The 19,540-nt window shown below is 41.6% G+C and overlaps 1 protein-coding gene across 3 annotated transcripts in view; it reads left to right on the top strand.

Moving 5' to 3' along the window:
• Positions 1–19,540, top strand: part of PLEKHM3 (pleckstrin homology domain containing M3) — a 199,652-nt gene that overhangs the window by 34,751 nt on the left and 145,361 nt on the right. For all 3 annotated transcript variants that reach the window (XM_043577646.1, XM_043577644.1, XM_043577645.1), the window contains one exon: positions 12,385–13,320. In XM_043577646.1, coding sequence (XP_043433581.1) covers positions 12,385–13,320 — 936 coding nt within the window. The remainder of the gene's footprint in view (positions 1–12,384; positions 13,321–19,540) is intronic.

The raw sequence follows: 19,540 nt of genomic DNA, 5'->3' as shown, positions 1-19,540 counted from the left end.
GAGAGAGGGAGACACAGAATCGGAAACAGGCTCCAGGCTCTGAGCCATCAGCCCAGAGCCTGACGCGGGGCTCGAACTCACGGACCACGAGATCGTGACCTGGCTGACCTGGCTGAAGTCGGACGCTTAACCGACTGCGCCACCCAGGCGCCCCCAGGCTAAGAGATTTCTTATGGCTTCTGGCTCTAAGTTTCTCTGATTCTAGTATGTTACCCAAAGATACAGTAATGAAATGCCATTTACGTTAAAATCTGCTGTCCTAAATATTGGAGATTCTTTTCTACTTAATTCCTATAGAGTGAAAAACCCACCATGGCAATGAGTGAGCATATCTCGAAAGTTGGTTTGGAATCGTTTTCTGGGTCACAAAGTTCTTCTTTTTTTTTTTTTCAATTTTAGTTAACATACAATGCAATATTAGTTTGAGGAGTAGAATTCAGTGAATCATCACTTACATTATTTATACCCAGTGTTCATCACAATAAGTGCTCTCCTTAATACCTGTCACCCATCAAGCTTGTCTCCCACCCACCTCCCTCCATCAACCTTGAGTTTATTTCTATTGTTAAGTCTCTTGTGACTGTTTCACTCTCTTCTCTCCACCCTGTTCACATATATTCATCTATTTGTTTCTTAAATTCCACATGAGTGAAATCATATGGTATTTGTCTTTCTCTGATTGACTTATTTCACTTAGCATAATACATTCAAGCTCCATCCATGTCATTGAAAATGGCAAGATTTCATTCTTTTTGATGAATGAGTAATATTCCACCATATATATGTATATATATATATATATGTATCATATGTATATGTGATACATATATATATATGTGAGATATATATATCACATCTTCTTTATCCATTCATCAGTGGGTGGACAGTTAGATTCTCTCCATAGTTTGGCTATTTTTGATAATGCTGCTATAAACATTGGGGTGCATGTACCCCTTTGAATCTGTAATTTTGTATCCTTTGGGTAAATACCTAATAATGTAATTTCTGGGTCATAGAGTAGTTCTGTTTTTAACTTTTTGAGGAACCTCCATACTGTTTGTCCAGAGTGGCTGCACCAATTTGCATTCCCACCAGCAGTGCAAGAGGATTCCCCTTTCTCCACATCCTCGCCAACATTCGTTGTTTCTTGTGGTGTTAATTTTAGCTATCCTGACAGGTATAAGTGGTATCTTACCATGGTTTTGAATTGTATTTTCCTGATGATGAGTGATATTGAGCATCTTTTCATGTGTCTGTTAGCCATCTGGATGTCTTCTTTGGGAAAGTGTCTATTCATGTCTTCTGCCCATTTCTTAACTGGGTTGTTTGTTTTTGGGTGTTGAGTTTGATAAGTTCTTCTAGATTTTGGATACTAACCCTTTGTCAGATATATTATTTGCAAATATCTTCTCCCATTCTGTAGGTTGCCTTTTAGTCTTACTGATTGTTTCCTTCACTATGCAGAAGCTTTTTATCTTGATGAAGTCCCAATAGTTCATGTTTGCTTTTGCTTCTCTTGCCTTCGGCGACATGTCTCATAAGAAGTTTCTCTGGCTGAGGTCGAAGAGGTTGCTACCTGTGTTCTCTAGGATTTTGATGGTTCCTGTCTTACATTTAGGTCTTTCATCCATTTTGAATTTATTTTTGTGTATGGTGTAAGAAAGTGGTCCAGTTTCATTCTCCTGCATAACTATCTTTTTTCCATTGGGATGTCCTTCCTGCTTTGTTGAAGATTAGTTGACTATAAAGATGTGGGTCCCTTTCTGGGTTTTCTGTTCTGTTTCACTGATCTATGTGTCTGTTTTTGTGCCTGTACCATACAGTCTTGATGACTACAGCTTTGTAATACAGCTTGAAATCCGGAATTGTGATGCCTTCAGTTTTGTTTTTCTTTTTCAGTATAACTTTGGCTATTTGGGGTCCATCCAAATTTTAGGACTGTTTGTTCTAGCTCTGTGAAAAATGCTGGTGGTATTTTGATAGAGATTACATTAAATGTGTAGATTGCTTTGGGTAGTATAGACATTTGGACAGTGTTTGTTCTCCCCATCCATGAGCCTGGAATGCTTTTCCATTTCTTTGTGGGTCACAAGGTTCTTAAAGACTAGGGATTACCCTTGTCACAGAAGGCAGAAAGCCTCGGCATTTACGAAGTTGGGTCTGTGACCTAAGTTCACACTTAGATCTCTAAATTCACACGTAGAAGTGAAATTGACCAGGACTGCATGGACTAATGCTCTATCACTGTTGCCCATAGCAAAGAAGTTAGATGGAGAAGATCCCAAAGTTGCTATGTCTGTCTAGTGAATATGTAGCCAGATATGTTACACGTCTCTTTCTGCTAGAGTCTGCACAGATAATACATCTTTTTCCCTAAGTTTATTATGAAGGAAGAGCAAATGCGATAGACTCCTTTACCCATGAAGAAAGGTCTCCAAAGTAGCTCTCAGAAAAGACATTACTTGAGTCTACTTCATTTCTACCAGAATTAGTTTGTTAACAAGTATCTGTGAGCTATCACTAAGTGTTGGCCTATGGAGCATATTTCAAATGTATAAGACACAGCCCCTCTCTGGTTCCTGTGGTATCATTCTCTTCATATTCTTTGCTATGGACAGTGGCAGTGTCCTGACTAATGTGGATCCTATTAATGTCACTTCTCCTGTGTGCCTGCAATGAGGAGTACAAGGACCTAAAATTACTGAAAACATTTCTCCCTAGTTTCTGACTTAAACACAGTTGAGTACTATAACATGAAACAAATAGACTTGGAAAACTGTGTTTTGTTAACTAGGAATATTTAAAAAAAGAGAGATGTGATTATAATCTAGAATATCAGAGAAATCTTCATTGAGGAAAGGATGCTTCAGCTGAGCATAGAGGGGTGAACACAAAACCAAGGTGGAGGTGAACACAGCATGTGTGTGGGATGGCCAGGAGACTAAGCCAGGACAGAGCTCCATTTCTGAGAGTTGTAGTCCAAGGTCATGGAGGACTTGCAAAGCCAAACAACTAGACTTAATGTGATATGTTTAGCAAAGAAGCATTTGAAAATTACTTGAAAGTCAAGATTAAAAGGGTATTTTATAAAAAGTAAGTTGACAGGGCTGCAGGGTAGTGGGGGTAGGGAGCCGGAAACCTCCCCTCCTGTAGCTTTCATGTCTATGTAAAGGGATATCAGACTAACGTTTTTGGCCTCTCTCCCTACCTTTGTACACTCCACCCCTAGGGAGGAGCAATTTATGGGTAAATTTAGGAGAGGAACTAGGTGTGTATAATTCAGCCTCTCTCATAGGAAGCACTGATTCTGATCTGTTCCTCCAAACCTGCTCCTCCACCCATCAGCCTTTCATAGGCAGTCCCCCAGGAGGGGAAGCTTGTAGTGATCAGTGCTGCTTGTGACTCAGAGGTAAGTCTGTATAATCCTAGGGCTCAGTTTGGTAGGACGACCTTAAGCTGCATCCTCCCAACTGGCTGATGTTTTGATCTCCACGTGTCTGACAATGTCCGTCAATCTCAGTTGGTTTAAAACTTGGGTGATGAAGGGGATGCTATTTATTGGTTCCCCACAGGCCCCCACTATATAGAATGGATTGGTAGATGGAAAGAAAGGAAGGGATTGAAACCAACTAGAAGGCTCTGCCAGTGCTCATGCTGTGACTCAACTTAGGGTGGCTGTGGCCCAAGAGAAAGTGAGACTTGTGAAAAGAAAAAGAAGGGCTGTAATTGGGCCATAGATCTGTTGACAGGTTCTGTGTCTGAATTATTTGGTGTCTCCACAGATTCTAGTAGATTCCTTTATACATACATTCACAAATACTTATGGAGTCAGCCACCAAGTATACAGGAGTGCTAGAGATATGCAGGTCCCTGCCCTCAAGGAAAATGAGAGAGTTCTTTGAGTGAAATAAAGCGAGGTGTAAGATAGAGAGGGGGCTCCATAAACGGGTAAAGGCTGGCCTCACTGATGATGGCATCTTGCGAGGAAAAACTGAGGGAGGCACGTAAGTTAGTGGGGCGGGGTAGAGAAGTTACAAATGGGGGATTTAACAACCTCAGAGTTCCTGAGGCTACAATACACTCAACTTATTTAAAGAACATAAAAGGGTGTGGCTGAAATGAGAGAAAGGGATGTGAGATGATGTGAGATGAAGTCAGGTTAATAATCAGAGGCCAGATTGTGTGGAACAGGAAGGAGGTATACACATTGTAAGAATTTGAAGTCTGCAGGAAAGAGGCAGATTGAGCCATACAAAAGATAGGATCAAGTGAATGCTTTTTTTTTTTTTAATTTTTTAAAAACATTTTTTTATTTTTGAGAGATGGAGAAAGAGTATGAGCAGGGGAGGGGCAGAGAGAGAGAGGGAGACCCAGAATTTGAAGCAGGCTCCAGGCTCTGAGCTGTCAGCACAGAGCCCGACACGGGGCTTATACTTACAAACCGCGAGATCATGACCTGAGCTGAAGTCGGACGCTTAACCAACTGAGCCACCCAGGCGCCCTGTGAATGCTTTTTTAGTAGATATAGTCCTCAGAATATTGGAAGACAGGAGGAAAACACATTAGTGGAGGGATAATATTTCAATGTTAGTTAGAGGAGAAGAGAGTCTGAAGAAGTGGGAAAGGATTAGGGACCGAGTAGAGGTGGAAGACTTATCTTTAACAGCAAGACAAGAAGACTCTTCCTTTGAGACTGGACGGCTAAAATAGGAAACAAGTATTAAATACTCACCATGTATCAGGCACTGTTCTAAGAGCTACTCATTTCTTTCTCACAGCAGGACAATGAGGTAGGTGCTCTTATTATAGCCCATCTTAAAGATGACAAAACTGGGACTCAGGTTAAGTAATTGTCCCATGGTCACACAGCCAGGAAGGGCAGAATTATGATTTCAACTTAGGCTTATTGGCTCTAGCACCTGTGGCCTTAACCACTGTACTCTTCTGTAGCACTTGTGCAAGACCTTGATTAGTGTAATGCCAACATGAAGCCAAGCATAGTATATATGAAGGAGCTCCTGCAGTGCACAAAGGATGAGGCAGTGGGATTAGGTGTTTGGGAAGAGTAAAAGAGGTGTGGAAAAAGTGTTCTGGGGGTTGTGTGTGGGATTCACCAAAATGAATAAAAGAATAAATTGTCAGGATGAAAGATAGGATAGAAATTGAGCAACATGAGTCTCTGTTTGGTGCTACGGTCTGAATATTTGTGTCACTCCCCAAATTCATATGTTGAACTCCTATCTCCTGAAGTGATGATATTAGGAGACATGGCCTTTGATAGGTGCATAAGTCATGAGGGTGGAACCCCCATGAATGGTATTCATGTTCATTTTTAAGACCCAAAAGAGCTCCCTAGCCATTCCACGACAAAAGAAATGTAATATATCTGCCCGATTTTGAAAGGCAATCCTTTTAGGTTTGTCTTAGTGTTATTCTGAAGGATTATGGGTACCCTCCATTCACACTCTACTTTGGCTTTCTTCCACATTTATTGATCTTGTTGTAAGAACTTAAATATTTCCTTAAAATTTGCCTAAATAACTTTGATTTGCAATATTGGCACTACATTGGGTTTTTGAGTTCTTTGAAAACATTAAAATGTTGCTCTTTGTCTCTCACTGCAACCATGGTCTGACCTTTGGAATCCTATTCTTGTGACTTCATTCATTGTGCGGACTCAGGCAGTCCAGATTTTCTCAGGAAACCAGATTACCTAAACGTTTCTTTCATTTATTGTAATTTGGGGTATGGTGGTTTTTAAAAAGATAAAATTTTAGGGGCCTTTGGGTGGCTCACTTGGTTGAGTGTCCAACTCTGGGTTTCGGCTCAGGTCACGATCTCACGGTTCATGGGTCCGAGCCCCGCGTCCAGCCCCACGTCGGGCTCTGCGCTGTCAATGCAAAGGCTGCCTGGGATTCTCTCTCTCTCACCCTCTCTCTCTGCCCCTCCCCTGCCTGTGTTCTTACTCTCTGTCTTAAAAAATAAATAAGTAAATAAACTTAAAAAAAGATAGAATTGCATAAAGTAACCAAAATGAAAGCACATAACCATTTCATAATTATAAGCAAATATAATATACCTATAATTATTATTTATATTATTATTACATATATATCATGTCTAAGGGCTTGATACCAAATCGCATACAGTCTGGGCAGGAGGATTGTGGGTGCTGGGTTATGGAGGCAGAAACTTTTTGTTGTTGCTTTTTACATTTCTTTCTGATTTTTTGAATAATTTTATTAAATAATGTAGTGCATATGTGACAAATGTGAAAAAGCATCTGAAACCTGAGTCATCAGAGTAGTGCAGCCATAGAGCCTTGGAGGCTCAGAGGAAGACAGTTGTTTTCAACTAGAGGGGATGAAGGTCTTCAGGAATAGGTGAGATTTTTGTACCGGCCCTCACGTGGGAGGAAAGAACAGACAAGCAGAGGCAAGGGGAGATCTAGGCAGGGAGGTCAGTGGGAGAACATGCACCAAGGTTGGGAGGGACGAGTTGTAGAAACAACATCGGGTCACCTGGCTGAAATATGAAGGAGTGGAGAAAAGTGCCTGCATCGTGTGAAAGCTCACTGAGGAAAGTCATAACAGAGGGATCAGGCTAACATCTTCTGAACCTCCTGATCCATCCTAATATCCTTAGAAGTGGGACAGCCACCTGTGACATATTCTTGCCAAAAAAAAAAAAAATCTAAATGAACCTCAAGGTCTAAACAGCAGTTGACAGAAAACATGGGAAACGGAGGAACATTTAAACAATACTGTGAGGATTCACCAAGTCCAGGATGTGAGAAGTTCTACAGGACAAATGATTACAGCTTTGTAGTAGGGGCTAAAGTCTGGGATTGTGATGCCTCCTGCTTTGGTCTTCTTCTTCAAAATTACTTTGGCTATTCGGGGCCTTTTGTGGTTCCATATGCATTTTAGGATTGCTTGTTCTAGTTTCGAGAAGAATGCTGGTGCGATTTTGATTGGGATTGCATTGAATGTGTAGATAGCTTTGGGTAGTATTGACATTTTGACAATATTTATTCTTCCAATCCATGAACAGGGAATGTCTTTCCATTTCTTTATATCTTCTTCAATTTCCTTCATAAGCTTTCTATAGTTTTCAGGATACAGATCTTTTACATCTTTGGTTAGATTTATTCCCAGGTATTTTATGCTTCTTGGTGCAATTGTGAATGGCATCAGTTTCTTTATTTGTCTTTCTGTTGCTTCATTGTTAGTGTATAAGAATGCAACTGATTTCTGTACATTGATTTTGTATCCTGCAACTTTGCTGATACAAATTCATGTATCAGTTCTAGCAGACTTTTGGTGGAGTCTATCGGATTTTCCATGTATAATATCATGTCATCTGCAAAAAGCGAAAGCTTGACTTCATCTTTGCCAATTTTGATGCCTTTGATTTCCTTTTGTTGTCTGATTGCTGATGCTAGAAATTCCAACACTATGTTAAACAACAGCGGTGAGAGTGGGCATCCCTGTCGTGTTTCTGATCTCAGGGAAAAAGCTCTGTTTTTCCCCATTGAGGATGATGTTAGCTGTGGGCTTTTCATAAATGGCTTTTATGATGTTTAAGTATGTTCCTTCTATCCCGACTTTCTCAAGGGTTTTTATTAAGAAAGGGTGCTGGATTTTGTCAAAGGCCTGCATCGATTGACAGGATCATATGGTTCTTCTCTTTTTTTTTATTAATGTGATGTATCATGTTGATTGATTTGCGGATGTTGAACCAGCCCTGCATCTCAGGAATGAATCCCACTTGATCATGGTGAATAATTCTTTTTATATGCTGTTGAATTCTATTTGCTAGTATCTTGTTGAGAATTTTTGCATCCATATTCGTCAGGGATATTGGCCCTACAGGACAAATGAACTAATTTCTTCAATAAATACGTGGCATGAAAAAAAAAAAAGGAGAAAAAGAGAACTGTTATAGATTTAAAGAGATTTAAAACACATATCAACCAAATCATGTGTGAGCCTCAGTTGAACAAACCATCCATATAAAGAAATTTTTTGAGACAATCTGGGAAAATTAGATACAGAGTAGGTATTAGATGAGGAATTATTCATGTTATTGGGTGTGAAAATGGTGTGTGTGTGTGTGTGTGTGTGTGTGTGTATTAAAGTTTTATCTGTTAGATTAGAGATACCGCTGAAGTATTTATAGTAGAAATGATAAACTTTAAGCAATTTCCTTTCAAATATTCCAGCCAAAAAACCAAAACAAAAAACAATAAAAAGCCAGAGCTGGAGGGGTGGGGGATATGAAAAGAATAGCAGAAACTTGTTGTTTGAAGCTGAGGGATAGGTCCATGGTTGTTTATTTTAGTTTTCTACATGCTTTCAAGTGTGTTTGAAATTTTCCATAATCAAATGTTTTAAGGAGTTTGAACTTTACTGTGTAGCACCAAGAAAGCTGTGAATGGTTTTGGGCTGAGAAGGGGGCACAGGAAGGGCTGAGTGGCCCTGGTGACAGTGTGGGAGATGGCTAGGGGGAAGGCGGACGAGAGGTGCGAGCTCATTTAAGACCTTGATTAGGTCTTTTTTTTTTTTTTTTAATTTTATTTTTGGGACAGAGAGACACAGAGCATGAATGGGGGAGGGGCAGAGAGAGAGGGAGACACAGAATCGGAAACAGGCTCCAGGCTCTGAGCCATCAGCCCAGAGCCTGACACGGGGCTCGAACTCACGGACCGCGAGATCGTGACCTGGCTGACGTCGGACGCTCAACCGACTGCGCCACCCAGGCGCCCCTAGACCTTGATTAGGTCTTAAAGGTACAACTTTCCAGTTGTAAATTAAAAAAGTCATGGGACTGGAAGGTACAGCATGGCAGCTATAGTTAATAACACTGCCCTGCATGTTTGAAAGTTGCTAAGAGAATAAATCTCAAAAGTTCTCATCACAAGAAAAAAATGTTTTGTAACGAGGTATGCTGACGGATCTTAACTGGACTTACCGTGGTGACCATTTCACAATATACGCAAATATCGAATCATTACGTTGTACACCTGAAACTAATATGATGTCGTATGTCAGTTATATCACGGTATTAACAAACACCCAAACAAACCTTAATTAAGGTGGTGGCCATGAGAACGGAAACTTTTTTTGAGAACAGATAGAGGAAATAATAGCAAAAGAGGAACTCTGGTCCGTTGGGGGTACAGAAGTGAATCAGGTGCATTGTGTGGAAAATTCCCTTCTTCCTCTTCAGTAAATAGCAATCTTTGTCCTTAAACCACTGCACTGGTATTACAGGACGAAGAGAAGAGGAAGAAGGGGTCTTCACTAGAGGAACTGAACCGGCTCTTCATGCTCCAAAGTGGAAAGCAAGGGGGAATTAAGAGTTCTGGGTTTGGGTTTTGGTTTTTGTTTTTCTCTCCCTTTTCACAAGGAATTACTCTCATGGTTTCAGTATGAAATTTTTTTGGGTCCAGTGATTCATTTTGATCATCCTTTCCTGTTTTACTGAGGAAATGGTTATAATCATTGTCAGTGGTCCCATCTGAATCATTTATGATATTAGTTAAGATAGATATTATTCATTTGTGAAATTGAACACTTTACAATAATGTGTGTGAGGTTAATTAAATGAGTTGAAATGATACAGTCTGGGGAAATAAAAGTTGAACTATAAGTTAATGAAAGCTTAGATTTAAATACATACCCTCTGATTTGTCAGTAGCACAAATATTAAAAATAAACTTCAGACAGAAATAGAAAGTAGCAATTATTAGAGATTAAAGAGAAATGGTAGTTCTCTGGCCCTCTACAACTCAAAGAAAATTAACACTTCACACAGGAAATATTGGTGAGGTCTGATATAAACAGGCCCTCCGGAGTGGAATACGCACCCCCAGAGGATAGTTTCCTGATCACGTTTGCTCTCTTCTTCTTGATTTTTCTTTCTCAAGAAATTAACGCTACAAACTGCAGCCTGTAAGGATGGACCTTTTCCTGTGACCAACACCAGTCTTTTCTGTCTCAATTTAATGTACCTATTTAAAGAGGGCTGAGACAGGTGGGGGGAAAAGTCTGGAAATACAATGAATTCTTTACCCTTACTCTGCATCAAGAAGGTGAGGGGACTTTGGAAATTCCCGGGAAGGATTTCCCATCCAGTCCACCCAAGTCAGAAAGAGGTGAGATTTTAGTCAGGTTTGCTGCTGACTTGGGCCCAATTAAAGCAGAATTTCTTTCTTTCTTTTTTTTTTTTTAATGTTTATTTATTTTTTGAGACAGAGAGAGACAGAGCATGAGCGGGGGAGGGGCAGAGAGAGAGGGAGACTCAGAATCCGAAGCAGGCTCCAGGCTCCGAGCTGTCAGCACAGAGCCCGATGCGGGGCTCGAACTCAAATCGTGAGATCATGACCTGAGCTGAAGTCAGACACTTAACTGACGGAGCCACCAAGGCGCCCCTAAAGCAGAATTTCTAATTCATGCTAGCTGTTGTAAAAAGCTCTGAGGAAGGAAAGAAAAGGAGGGAAAAATTCCTAGCTAAAAGCAAGAAAGATGGTTTTATTTTGCTCAGGGATGCATAGCTGAGCCACTGGGTCACAGGACAGATGGGGGTGGAGGAACACATGGTTACGAGTCTTATTATGGAAAAGCTCGAACTACCATCAGCGCTTGATGGAAATGAGTGGGGGAGAGGTAGCAGCAGTGTCTCTAACAGCACTGCCTCCCTTATTACATTATCCAAAAAGATAGATAACTGAGAATAGGCATCCATTATCTCTCTCTACAAAGGGATTAGTGTGGGTTGCAAGAAATTAATGGCTTTTGAGTTATCACAGAAATACTAATGAATGTCAGGACCAGAGATGTAAAGCAGGTAAAATTGGCTTTTCTCTGCCTTATTTCTCTCCTTTTCTTTTTTGGTTTGCTATTTTAAGATCTGGATCTGTGTTGGGTTTATTTCTTTACTTTTTATTTTTTCCCTTCAGCCAAGATCAGAAATCATGCCCTTTGGGAGTGTGATTTGTCTTCTTTAGGGAATGACTTCATTAGTTTATGACTGTCTCCAGTGTGTATCAGCAAGAGATTTAGAAACATCTCAGAAATGAAAATCTCTGTCAGGGAAGAGTGCTGCCTCTTGCATGGATGTCATTTGCATGCCTGATAAAAGTATCAGGAAGTCTCCCAAGTCACAGTTGCCTTCTATTAAAGTCCTAAACTTGTATACATTGCAGCTAATTGTTGATTAAAGATGGCACAACCACATAAACTTGTGAAACAGGGGAAGAGAAAGGAATTATATCTACTATATGCTGGGCGTTGTGCTACAAGCTTTATTTCTCATTAAAAAGTACTTTCTAAGAGCCTGCTGTGTAGTAGGCATTGTACTCTATGTTGTAAAAAAGGATGAAAAGACAGACCTCTCCTCTTTCCTCAGTGGAGCTTATAGTCCAATGGGGAGGACAGACTTTTTTAAAAACTTCAAAATTGTATTTGTTCAAAAATTTAAATAAACTATTATAATACAGCCTGACAAGAGTCCATCAAAGAGGAATAATAGGGATACCTGATACTGACCCGGGGTGTGTGTGTGTGTGTGTGTGTGTGTGTGTGCGCGCGCGCGCGTGTGCAGATGAGGGGTTGAGGGAATCGGGACAGGGTCTGTTCCTGGAAGACAGGATGGCTAAGTGAAGGGTAAGTGTGTGGTAGCTAGTGGAAGCAGTAGGAAGGAGCACTGTAAGCAGGCGGTAACAGTATAAGCGCAGTCAGGCTCAGAGGTGAGAGAGAACTGCTATCTAAGCAGAGACCTAAAACATGGGCTGGTTGAGTCCAGCCCGGAGAACTGGTTACAAGACAGAAGGCTCATGAACTGGCCTTGAAGACTAACGGGGGTATCTGAGAAACAGGAGTTTATGAGAAGCATACTTCATGCTCTGTCCTCTCCATGGGCGGTTCCTGGCTTTACTAAAACCCAAATAATGTGTATTAGCAAGGAGTTAGGTCAAGAGATAGGAGGAATATTCGCTCTCATGTATTTGGTTTTCTGTAGAATATTACCTAGAAAACAAGAAATCCCGGTGAAGTGCCAATTATTTCATGGACCTGTGGGGGAGAGTCACAGTTTTCCACACAGACCTCCGCATGTCACACTGACATTGCAGACCGCCCCCCACCAATACTTAATCTTATGCTCATAATTCCACCCTAGGTAGGCTATTGTGGACCTGAGATTTCCCCCCAATTACATCTTGTGAATTGTACTGTCTCGGAATTGTACTACCTCTACTGTGTTTAGTTTGAACCAGAAGGATGTCATTCCCTGATCTCTGGTTTCTTACACCTGCCTTATCGTCTCCTTGAGTTCATTCGTATCAATGAATTAATACATGGCTGCTTTTGTTTTTCCTAGAACACAAGCAAGCATTCCCAAATATTCTGAAGAAGGGGTACCTGGAGATCAGGAAGGACCATGACAGTTACTGGCAGAGCTGTTACGCAGAACTCTCACCCTACAACTTATCCTTCTACAGCCTAGACAGCAGTGGCAATCAAGCCCTCTATGCCACCTGCCAGCTTTCACACTTCCAGAGCATTTCCGTGTTGGGCAACCTTGAGGCCAGGCTGGTGGATACTGTTCTGTATGACAACACTCAGCTCCAGTTAAAGGCAGAGTCACCGTGGGAGGCTTTGGACTGGGGGCAGAAGCTTTGGGAAGTCGTGCACGCCACGGTGCCTGGTTACGTGGGAAGGCAGGATGAGCTGGCAAACTCCCCAGGACTTGGTCATCACGCTGACTGTACACAGAACCATTGTTTACAGAAGAAATCCAGTGAGCTGCTCGCGCCATCACCTGTCTTGGAGAGCCCCAAACAATACCAAAACATCATCAAATCAGGGACGCTGTACAGGCTAACCGTCCAAAACAATTGGAAGGCATTTACTTTTGTGCTGAGCAGGGCCTACCTTATGGCTTTCCATCCAGGCAAGCTAGACGAGGATCCCCTGCTAAGCTACAATGTGGACGTGTGTCTGGCTGTCCAGATGGACAACCTAGATGACTGTGACTCTTGCTTTCAAGTCATTTTCCCCCAAGATGTCCTCCGCCTCCGTGCAGAGACCCGGCAGAGGGCTGAGGAGTGGATGGAGGCTCTGAAAACAGCGGCCAATGTGGCGAGGAGTTCAGAGCAAAACCTGCAGGTCACCCTGAGGAGCAGACCCAAGGATCAGATGGGCAGGCATGAACTCAGGAAGAACAAGCGTCAGTCTGTGACCACCAGCTTCCTCAGCATTCTGACAACCTTGTCTCTGGAACGAGGACTCACTGCTCAGAGTTTCAAATGTGCAGGTATGAAGCAAATTTTTAGTCTAAAGCTCCCTAAAGAACAACCTGAATCCTGCAATTGGAATTCACTATAAACATCCCCTCGATGGGCTAGTCACATGTACCTCTTGTTTGAAAAGCTTCTCTCCTTCAAGGAGTTTCCTACAGCAAAACGTCTGTCTATCTTCATGCCATGCTGGCGAAGCCAGTAGAAGGAGATAGGCTATACGCCGCTGAGTCCAAATGACTTAGCCGAAGCATAACCAGACTAGAATCTAGGCTTCTTGCCTCTGCTGTGATTCCATTTCCTCTGTCTTTTTAAATAAAGGTCACTGGGAATGTGGATGTCACAAATTGTCTCACAAGAGATATTCAGACCCAAAAGCTGACTGCTGACACTTATTACCGAAAAAAAAAACAAAAAAAAAACCAAAACAAAAAAACAACAACAAAAAAAACCCGTCTATAGCCAGTAACTGTCATTGATCATGACCTTGTCAAATCCTGTTAAGGAAGAATCTAAAGTAAGCCCTGACAGAAAATCTGGAGGTGACTAACAGCAGGGTAGATGATGATTCAGCAGATGACCTCTGAGTCATGATGGGCCTGTGCCTCATCCTGGGGAAGCCCAGGGCTTCTGAAACTGCTATGGAAGGGTGAGACACAAAGTAGAGTTGAAGGCCAATTATCTGTTATTTCTTAAAACCCTATTACTGCTTCTCTCTCCTACTTCTCTCCTACTTCCCTTTCACTTTCCCCTGAACAGTAAACTAGACAGAATAAAATCTTCCCTAAACCAAATCTATGTATCTACTAGAAACTAAATCAAATTATTTCCCTTTCACTAAACCCCACAATTTGGGACAAGAAATTTTCCTTAAGGTAAATTTACCATGAAGGTAATCTAATTGGAAACCTGATTCGGAAGATTTTAATTCAAGTGTGTCAGATTGAAGTATGTTCTTTAAAAGTGAATGGGACACTCACCAGCAGCCAAGACCAAATTTTCAATTTTTGCTTGTTCCTGCATTGAAAGCCAAATAGTGGTGGCACAGGGAAAATTTGAATTTAGGTTAGTTGTGATGATTCCCTTTTCTGTTGAAAAATAATGTACCTAACGAGGGGATTAAGTGAATCATCCCTGCTTTCTCTAGAGGGGCTCTGTAACTGTGGAGCAGAAACTCGCGGGGTTGGGTAGGAGAGACCAGAAACACTGAGCCGGTAAGGAAGCCGCACTAGGTGATGTGCATGTATCTGCAGGTGTGAATGACCTTGTGTGAAATCAGTCAGCTACTTTTGCAAAATGGTTTTGAAATAGGGGGCCACTGGCTTTACCATAGTTTGTAGAAATTACTGACATTTTAGTGTCTTATTAGTGCATGCGTTATATTTCAACATTCAGTCACTCAACAATAACTTATTGATGCTGATTCTGGGAACATTCTGGAATCATGATACACTTCTGTGGCTTTGGATTGCTGATAGGGTCAACAAATCTGTTGTGTTATTAGAATCAAGGAGAATAGCTGAGCCTAGTTCTCAAGGTGGAGACTGGAATCGCTGAGTTGGGAAACTTTCTAGTAAAAGGGGGAAGAAAAGTCTCAAGGGTTACACAGGGATTGTCACCTAGTTGACCCCTAGTCCACCTTTCTCTCATAAGTTTGCTTCCTGACGGAGGGTGCACTGCCCGCGTTCTGGACTTCATTAGCAGCGTTTCTAGCACTCAGAGGAAGGAGAAACACAGGTACAGGTAGCATGCAGCAGGTCCATCACATCTAGCAGTTGGAGAAATGAAAATGGGAAGAAGACAAAAAAGGGTGAGTAGAAGAGGCAGGGAGAAGGAAACTAAGTAGTAAAAAACAGGGGAAGGATTACCGAACGGTCAGGGACAGAACTTTTTGGCAGCTGCTTTACTTAGGTCCTGTGTTTTAAGATGTCTCCCTGTGCTGTCTAAATGTCCTCACTGTTTGGCCTGGTTGGAGAACAGGTTGAGGATGGGTTGTAATAGGGAATCCAGGAGGCAAGAGAAATGTAATCTGAAACTCATTTGCCCTGCTTAGCTCTTACCTTCGTGCTTTGGTTGGGAGTTCTAATAAGGCACGGTGGGGGGCGGGGGGGGGGGGTTCTAATTTGGGGTGGAGAGAAGTCAATCCTAATTTGTGCAGTATGGCCGATTCCAAAGTAGCAATTTTTATTTCCTTTCAGTGCCCCTTCAATCAGAAAATGCTACGTTCAGTTGCTTTGTGGTACACATGGTTTACCAGCTTGCTTTTCATTTTCCCTAATTCCAATATGCAATACTGGTTTCCTACCCCAGGTAGGAATACTCCATCTCCTGTAGGGGGCAGAGTCTCAAAAGAAAAAGGCTTAAACTCATTAAGCAAACCTCTGAATGTTTTTTAAATTTCTTGGGAGGCTGTTCATTATATTAAAGATTATTATATCAGATGGAACTTTAAAAATCGATCTGTTTCTCACAAACACAATTAATCTAAACCAGCCATCTATTCATTTAGTACTTGTGTCCCCTAATGTTTCATCCTTGTAAAGATATGCATTCGGTGAAAAAGCTGGTTGCATAGTATGTTTATCTTCTAAAATGGCAAAATGTCCATTAAGTTGTTTTTAGTTGAACTTGGCATTATCTATTATTTTAAGGGGAAGCTAATTCAGAATATTGCATGGTTCTAATGACTCTCTTTAGAATATAAGTTTTTATGTCCACTTAGTCCCTACCCCCTTAAATATTTTTTGAGGATTTATTTATTATTCCCCGTTAAATACTTTTGATGAAAAAACTTTAGAGGGGGACAGTTGCACGGAGTAGCTCTTTATTGTGATGTCATTCGGTTGCAATCCAGGCGAGCTACAAATGTTGGCTTTAAATCTACAGATTAGTGCAGTTGGCCTTATTTCATTAAATTCTTTCTGTAGGTGAAGAATTTTTGATACCCTTTTTGGAAACTTAAAGAGCCCCTGCAGAGAAAATGGACCATGACCATCCCCAAATGCCTGAGGTTATGGTTTTGAAAATACATGCTTATGCGTATAACTTTGTATCTCTTAACATGTGCTTGAACTTTTTATAGTTGTATTTGATTATATGTGGTTTGTTCCATGACTTCCTCTCAGCTCCACGGCTGCCTCATTCTAGGAAGCCCCAGTCACGGTGGTCGTCTTGTTGTTCTGGAACCTACCTTGGTCATTCTTGCCTTCAGGGTCTTTGCACTTGCATTTTTTTCTTCCCCAAAACATGCCTTTGAAAATGAAGCTCTTTCATTCATCCTACCACTTACCGTGTGCCGAGTTTCTTCCCATGTGCCAAAAACTCAGGTGCACGTGGAGGAGTCTTTGCTCTAAGAAAGAGGCTGTGCTCCTTGCCCTCGTGGAACTTGCCGTCCGCCAGGGGAGGCGGACGTTAATCCGAGAATTACATCATGAAGGGCACACGGCAGCTGTGACGAGAGCTAGAGAAGTGAGGCCCACACACTGGATCAGAGAATGGCCAGGGGTGGTCTCAAGTAGAACTATATGAAATTGCAGCTCTCCAGTCATTTTTGACCCACGAAAGGAGTTTGATAGGGTTGAACTTAATACTTGACCCTGAAGTCCCAGAAGGTTCCTGAGCAGAGGAGCATACGGTGAAAGTGGGATTTCAGAACATTTCATTTGGTGCTGCTTTAGTACAACGTTTCAGAAACACCTCTGTGGAAGAAAATGAGGTGCGATTCTTCAGCGAAGAATCTGGTTGGGATTCGGAGTTTGGTTTGGCAATGAGGCGTCTGTGGTATTAAAATATTAATGCTAAAACAAATGATTATGCAGCTTATTAAAATATTTATGAAGTATGTAGCTATAAGTGGTTCTAAATTAGGTTGTTCACAAAATGCTGTATAAATCCGATCATAAGGCAGCAGTCCTGTTTTCTTCAGGAATTAGACATGGGCACATACCTGTTTCCCCTCAGAAGATATGTGGACTACATACAGCTATTTTTCCTGTAATTTCCCAGCAGTCAGGAAACCTACCAACTGAGCACTGTAAGCAAAGGGCCCAGGGCCTTGTGTTAGGTGCCGCTGCCACTAAACCCTTCCTTCTGTCCCTGCTTTATAATCTGGGAGTGATATCAGATGGCCACCGTGGGACAGTGTTCCTGATTCTGAACGGAAGCTGAAAAATGTTAACAGAAGACACAGCAAGAAAAACAGTGAGCCGAGGGGATCCCCTCCACCCTTTCCACACTGTCAGTTTTATGGTTTTACTCCTTCGGCTGCTGTTTAACCTCTTGGGACTGCTGTTGGTAATTACATCTCTCTGGCATTAAGAGCTTTTGCTTTCCTTTTTTTTACCCCCAGCCCTTGGGAGGAGTAAGCCCAAGGGGGGGAAAAGTTTTGCTGTGAATTCTTCAGCCATTTAGTGCAAATTCCTGTAATTACCGGCATTGTGTCCTCTCTGAATGGCACATAATACAGCAGAAGCCATTCCTAATTGAGACCTTACAGGAGGTACAAATCCTCTCTTTGTTCAGCCTGACAAATTAGTGCCAGAAAGTGGCAGGGTCCGAGTGGGAATCAAAGGCAAGAAACACAAAGATGGAACTTAAGGCTACAGTAATAACCCTCTCTTGTCCTGAAGGGAAAAAAGGAATGACCAAGGAAAAGATGAAGGTTTTTTTTTTGTTTTTTTTTTGTTTTTTTTTTTGTTATAAATTCCCTTGACATGACAGCACCTCGGGGCTGCTCTATTTATTTAGCAAAAGTGATTAAATAGTAATACAACAGGGCCGCCCATTGTTTCCCTGGGTGCCCCTACCTCACAGACCCCTGCTGCCTCGGCTAATTGATTGACAATGAACCTCTGATAAAGAAGTATGTTGTTAGGACCTAGGTGGGGGGAGCACTTTTTCTCTCTCTTTGTGTGTCTGAGCGAGTGTGTGTGTGTGTGTGTGTGTGTGTGTGTGTGTGTGTGTGTGTGTGATTTCATTTTTGTTTGAATTGCACTCTAGTTTTTCTTTGCCCCCACCCCTTCTCGCCCCTTCTGGCCCCTTCTCTCCCCTTGCCTTTTTTCTCCAGAGCTTTTCGGTGGCTGCTCCCAGAGGATACAAACAGGTAGAGAGGAATGAGAATTGTAGTGCAGCCTTTTGACAAGTTTATCTTTGGAGCAAACTTCCTCCTCTCCCCCTGCTCCGTTTAAGACAGAACAGCAGTGTGAGAAGAGTGAAAAGGAGAAAGGGGCTGATTATTAGTACTTCAGGGTCACAGAAGTTTTTTCTTGTTGTTATTTTCTCATTTGTGAGGATGGATGTCTGAAACTAGTCTTTGAACTAAGATTTTTCTCTTAAATTCCTTACTCAACTTTGAAAAACATTTACCCACTAATAACATTTACATGTTGGGGTGAGGGCGGCTCTGGAGTAAGAAATAACCATTTGAATGATTTCGTCTCTCCCCAGTTCCTGAGAAGCCGGGATTGGTTATTTGAGGGTGGAATCTGGCTGCTGGGGGCGTAACTCCGTCCCCCCAGGACGCTGGAAGCAGTGGGAAGAGGACTAAAGGCCTCTAGGCAGATAATTAATAGCCCCTGGTTATATATGCTCAACTAGCTGAGCAGAAGCTAAATCCCTAATTTAACTCCGTTACAGCTGCAAAAACAAATCATTTCAAGCCCCTATGAAAGCAAAATATATTAAACAAACAGTATCGACCTTGTTAATACCACAAGGCATTTCGTCTGATAAATGAGGGCGTCTTTCTGGCAAAGGCCTATTTTATGACATCGTTTAGACATAAAGTATACCTTTACCCTGGTAATACAAGCATCCCTGATAGAAAGTATGGAGTGGTTAATTATTCATTAAATAGCTGCCAGTCTGGAAGTAAGCAACATTTCTGAGTTGGGGTAGTTACTTACTGGCCTTAGCATAAATCATGCAGAATAGCAATTCTTAAGAAAAAGAGAAATTGAATTTGGGAGCTGATTATGCATGTGAGTCTAGGTAAAGAAAGATATGTGGGTTTTTAACAAGGGAAGTTGTATATTATGCTCTTGAAGGGGAAAAAAACTTTTAGCATAGCCAAAATCTGTTTTGATTCTCATGTGAAAAATTAGGGGATCCTCTAGTAGCCAAAGTGCAAGATCTGCTAAGGAAAAGAGGGACAGAAATAAAAAGAATTGACTTTCCTTGATATCTCCAATTCCTATCTTTAGTACTGTTTTCAAATTTGTGTCCCACTTGCTAGGAATG

The sequence above is a fragment of the Prionailurus bengalensis genome, chromosome C1 (genome assembly GCF_016509475.1).
Source record: "Prionailurus bengalensis isolate Pbe53 chromosome C1, Fcat_Pben_1.1_paternal_pri, whole genome shotgun sequence".
NCBI classification, from domain to species: domain Eukaryota; kingdom Metazoa; phylum Chordata; class Mammalia; order Carnivora; family Felidae; genus Prionailurus; species Prionailurus bengalensis.
Note: the sequence above shows the minus strand (reverse complement) of the source record. Positions and strands in the feature narration are given on the sequence as shown.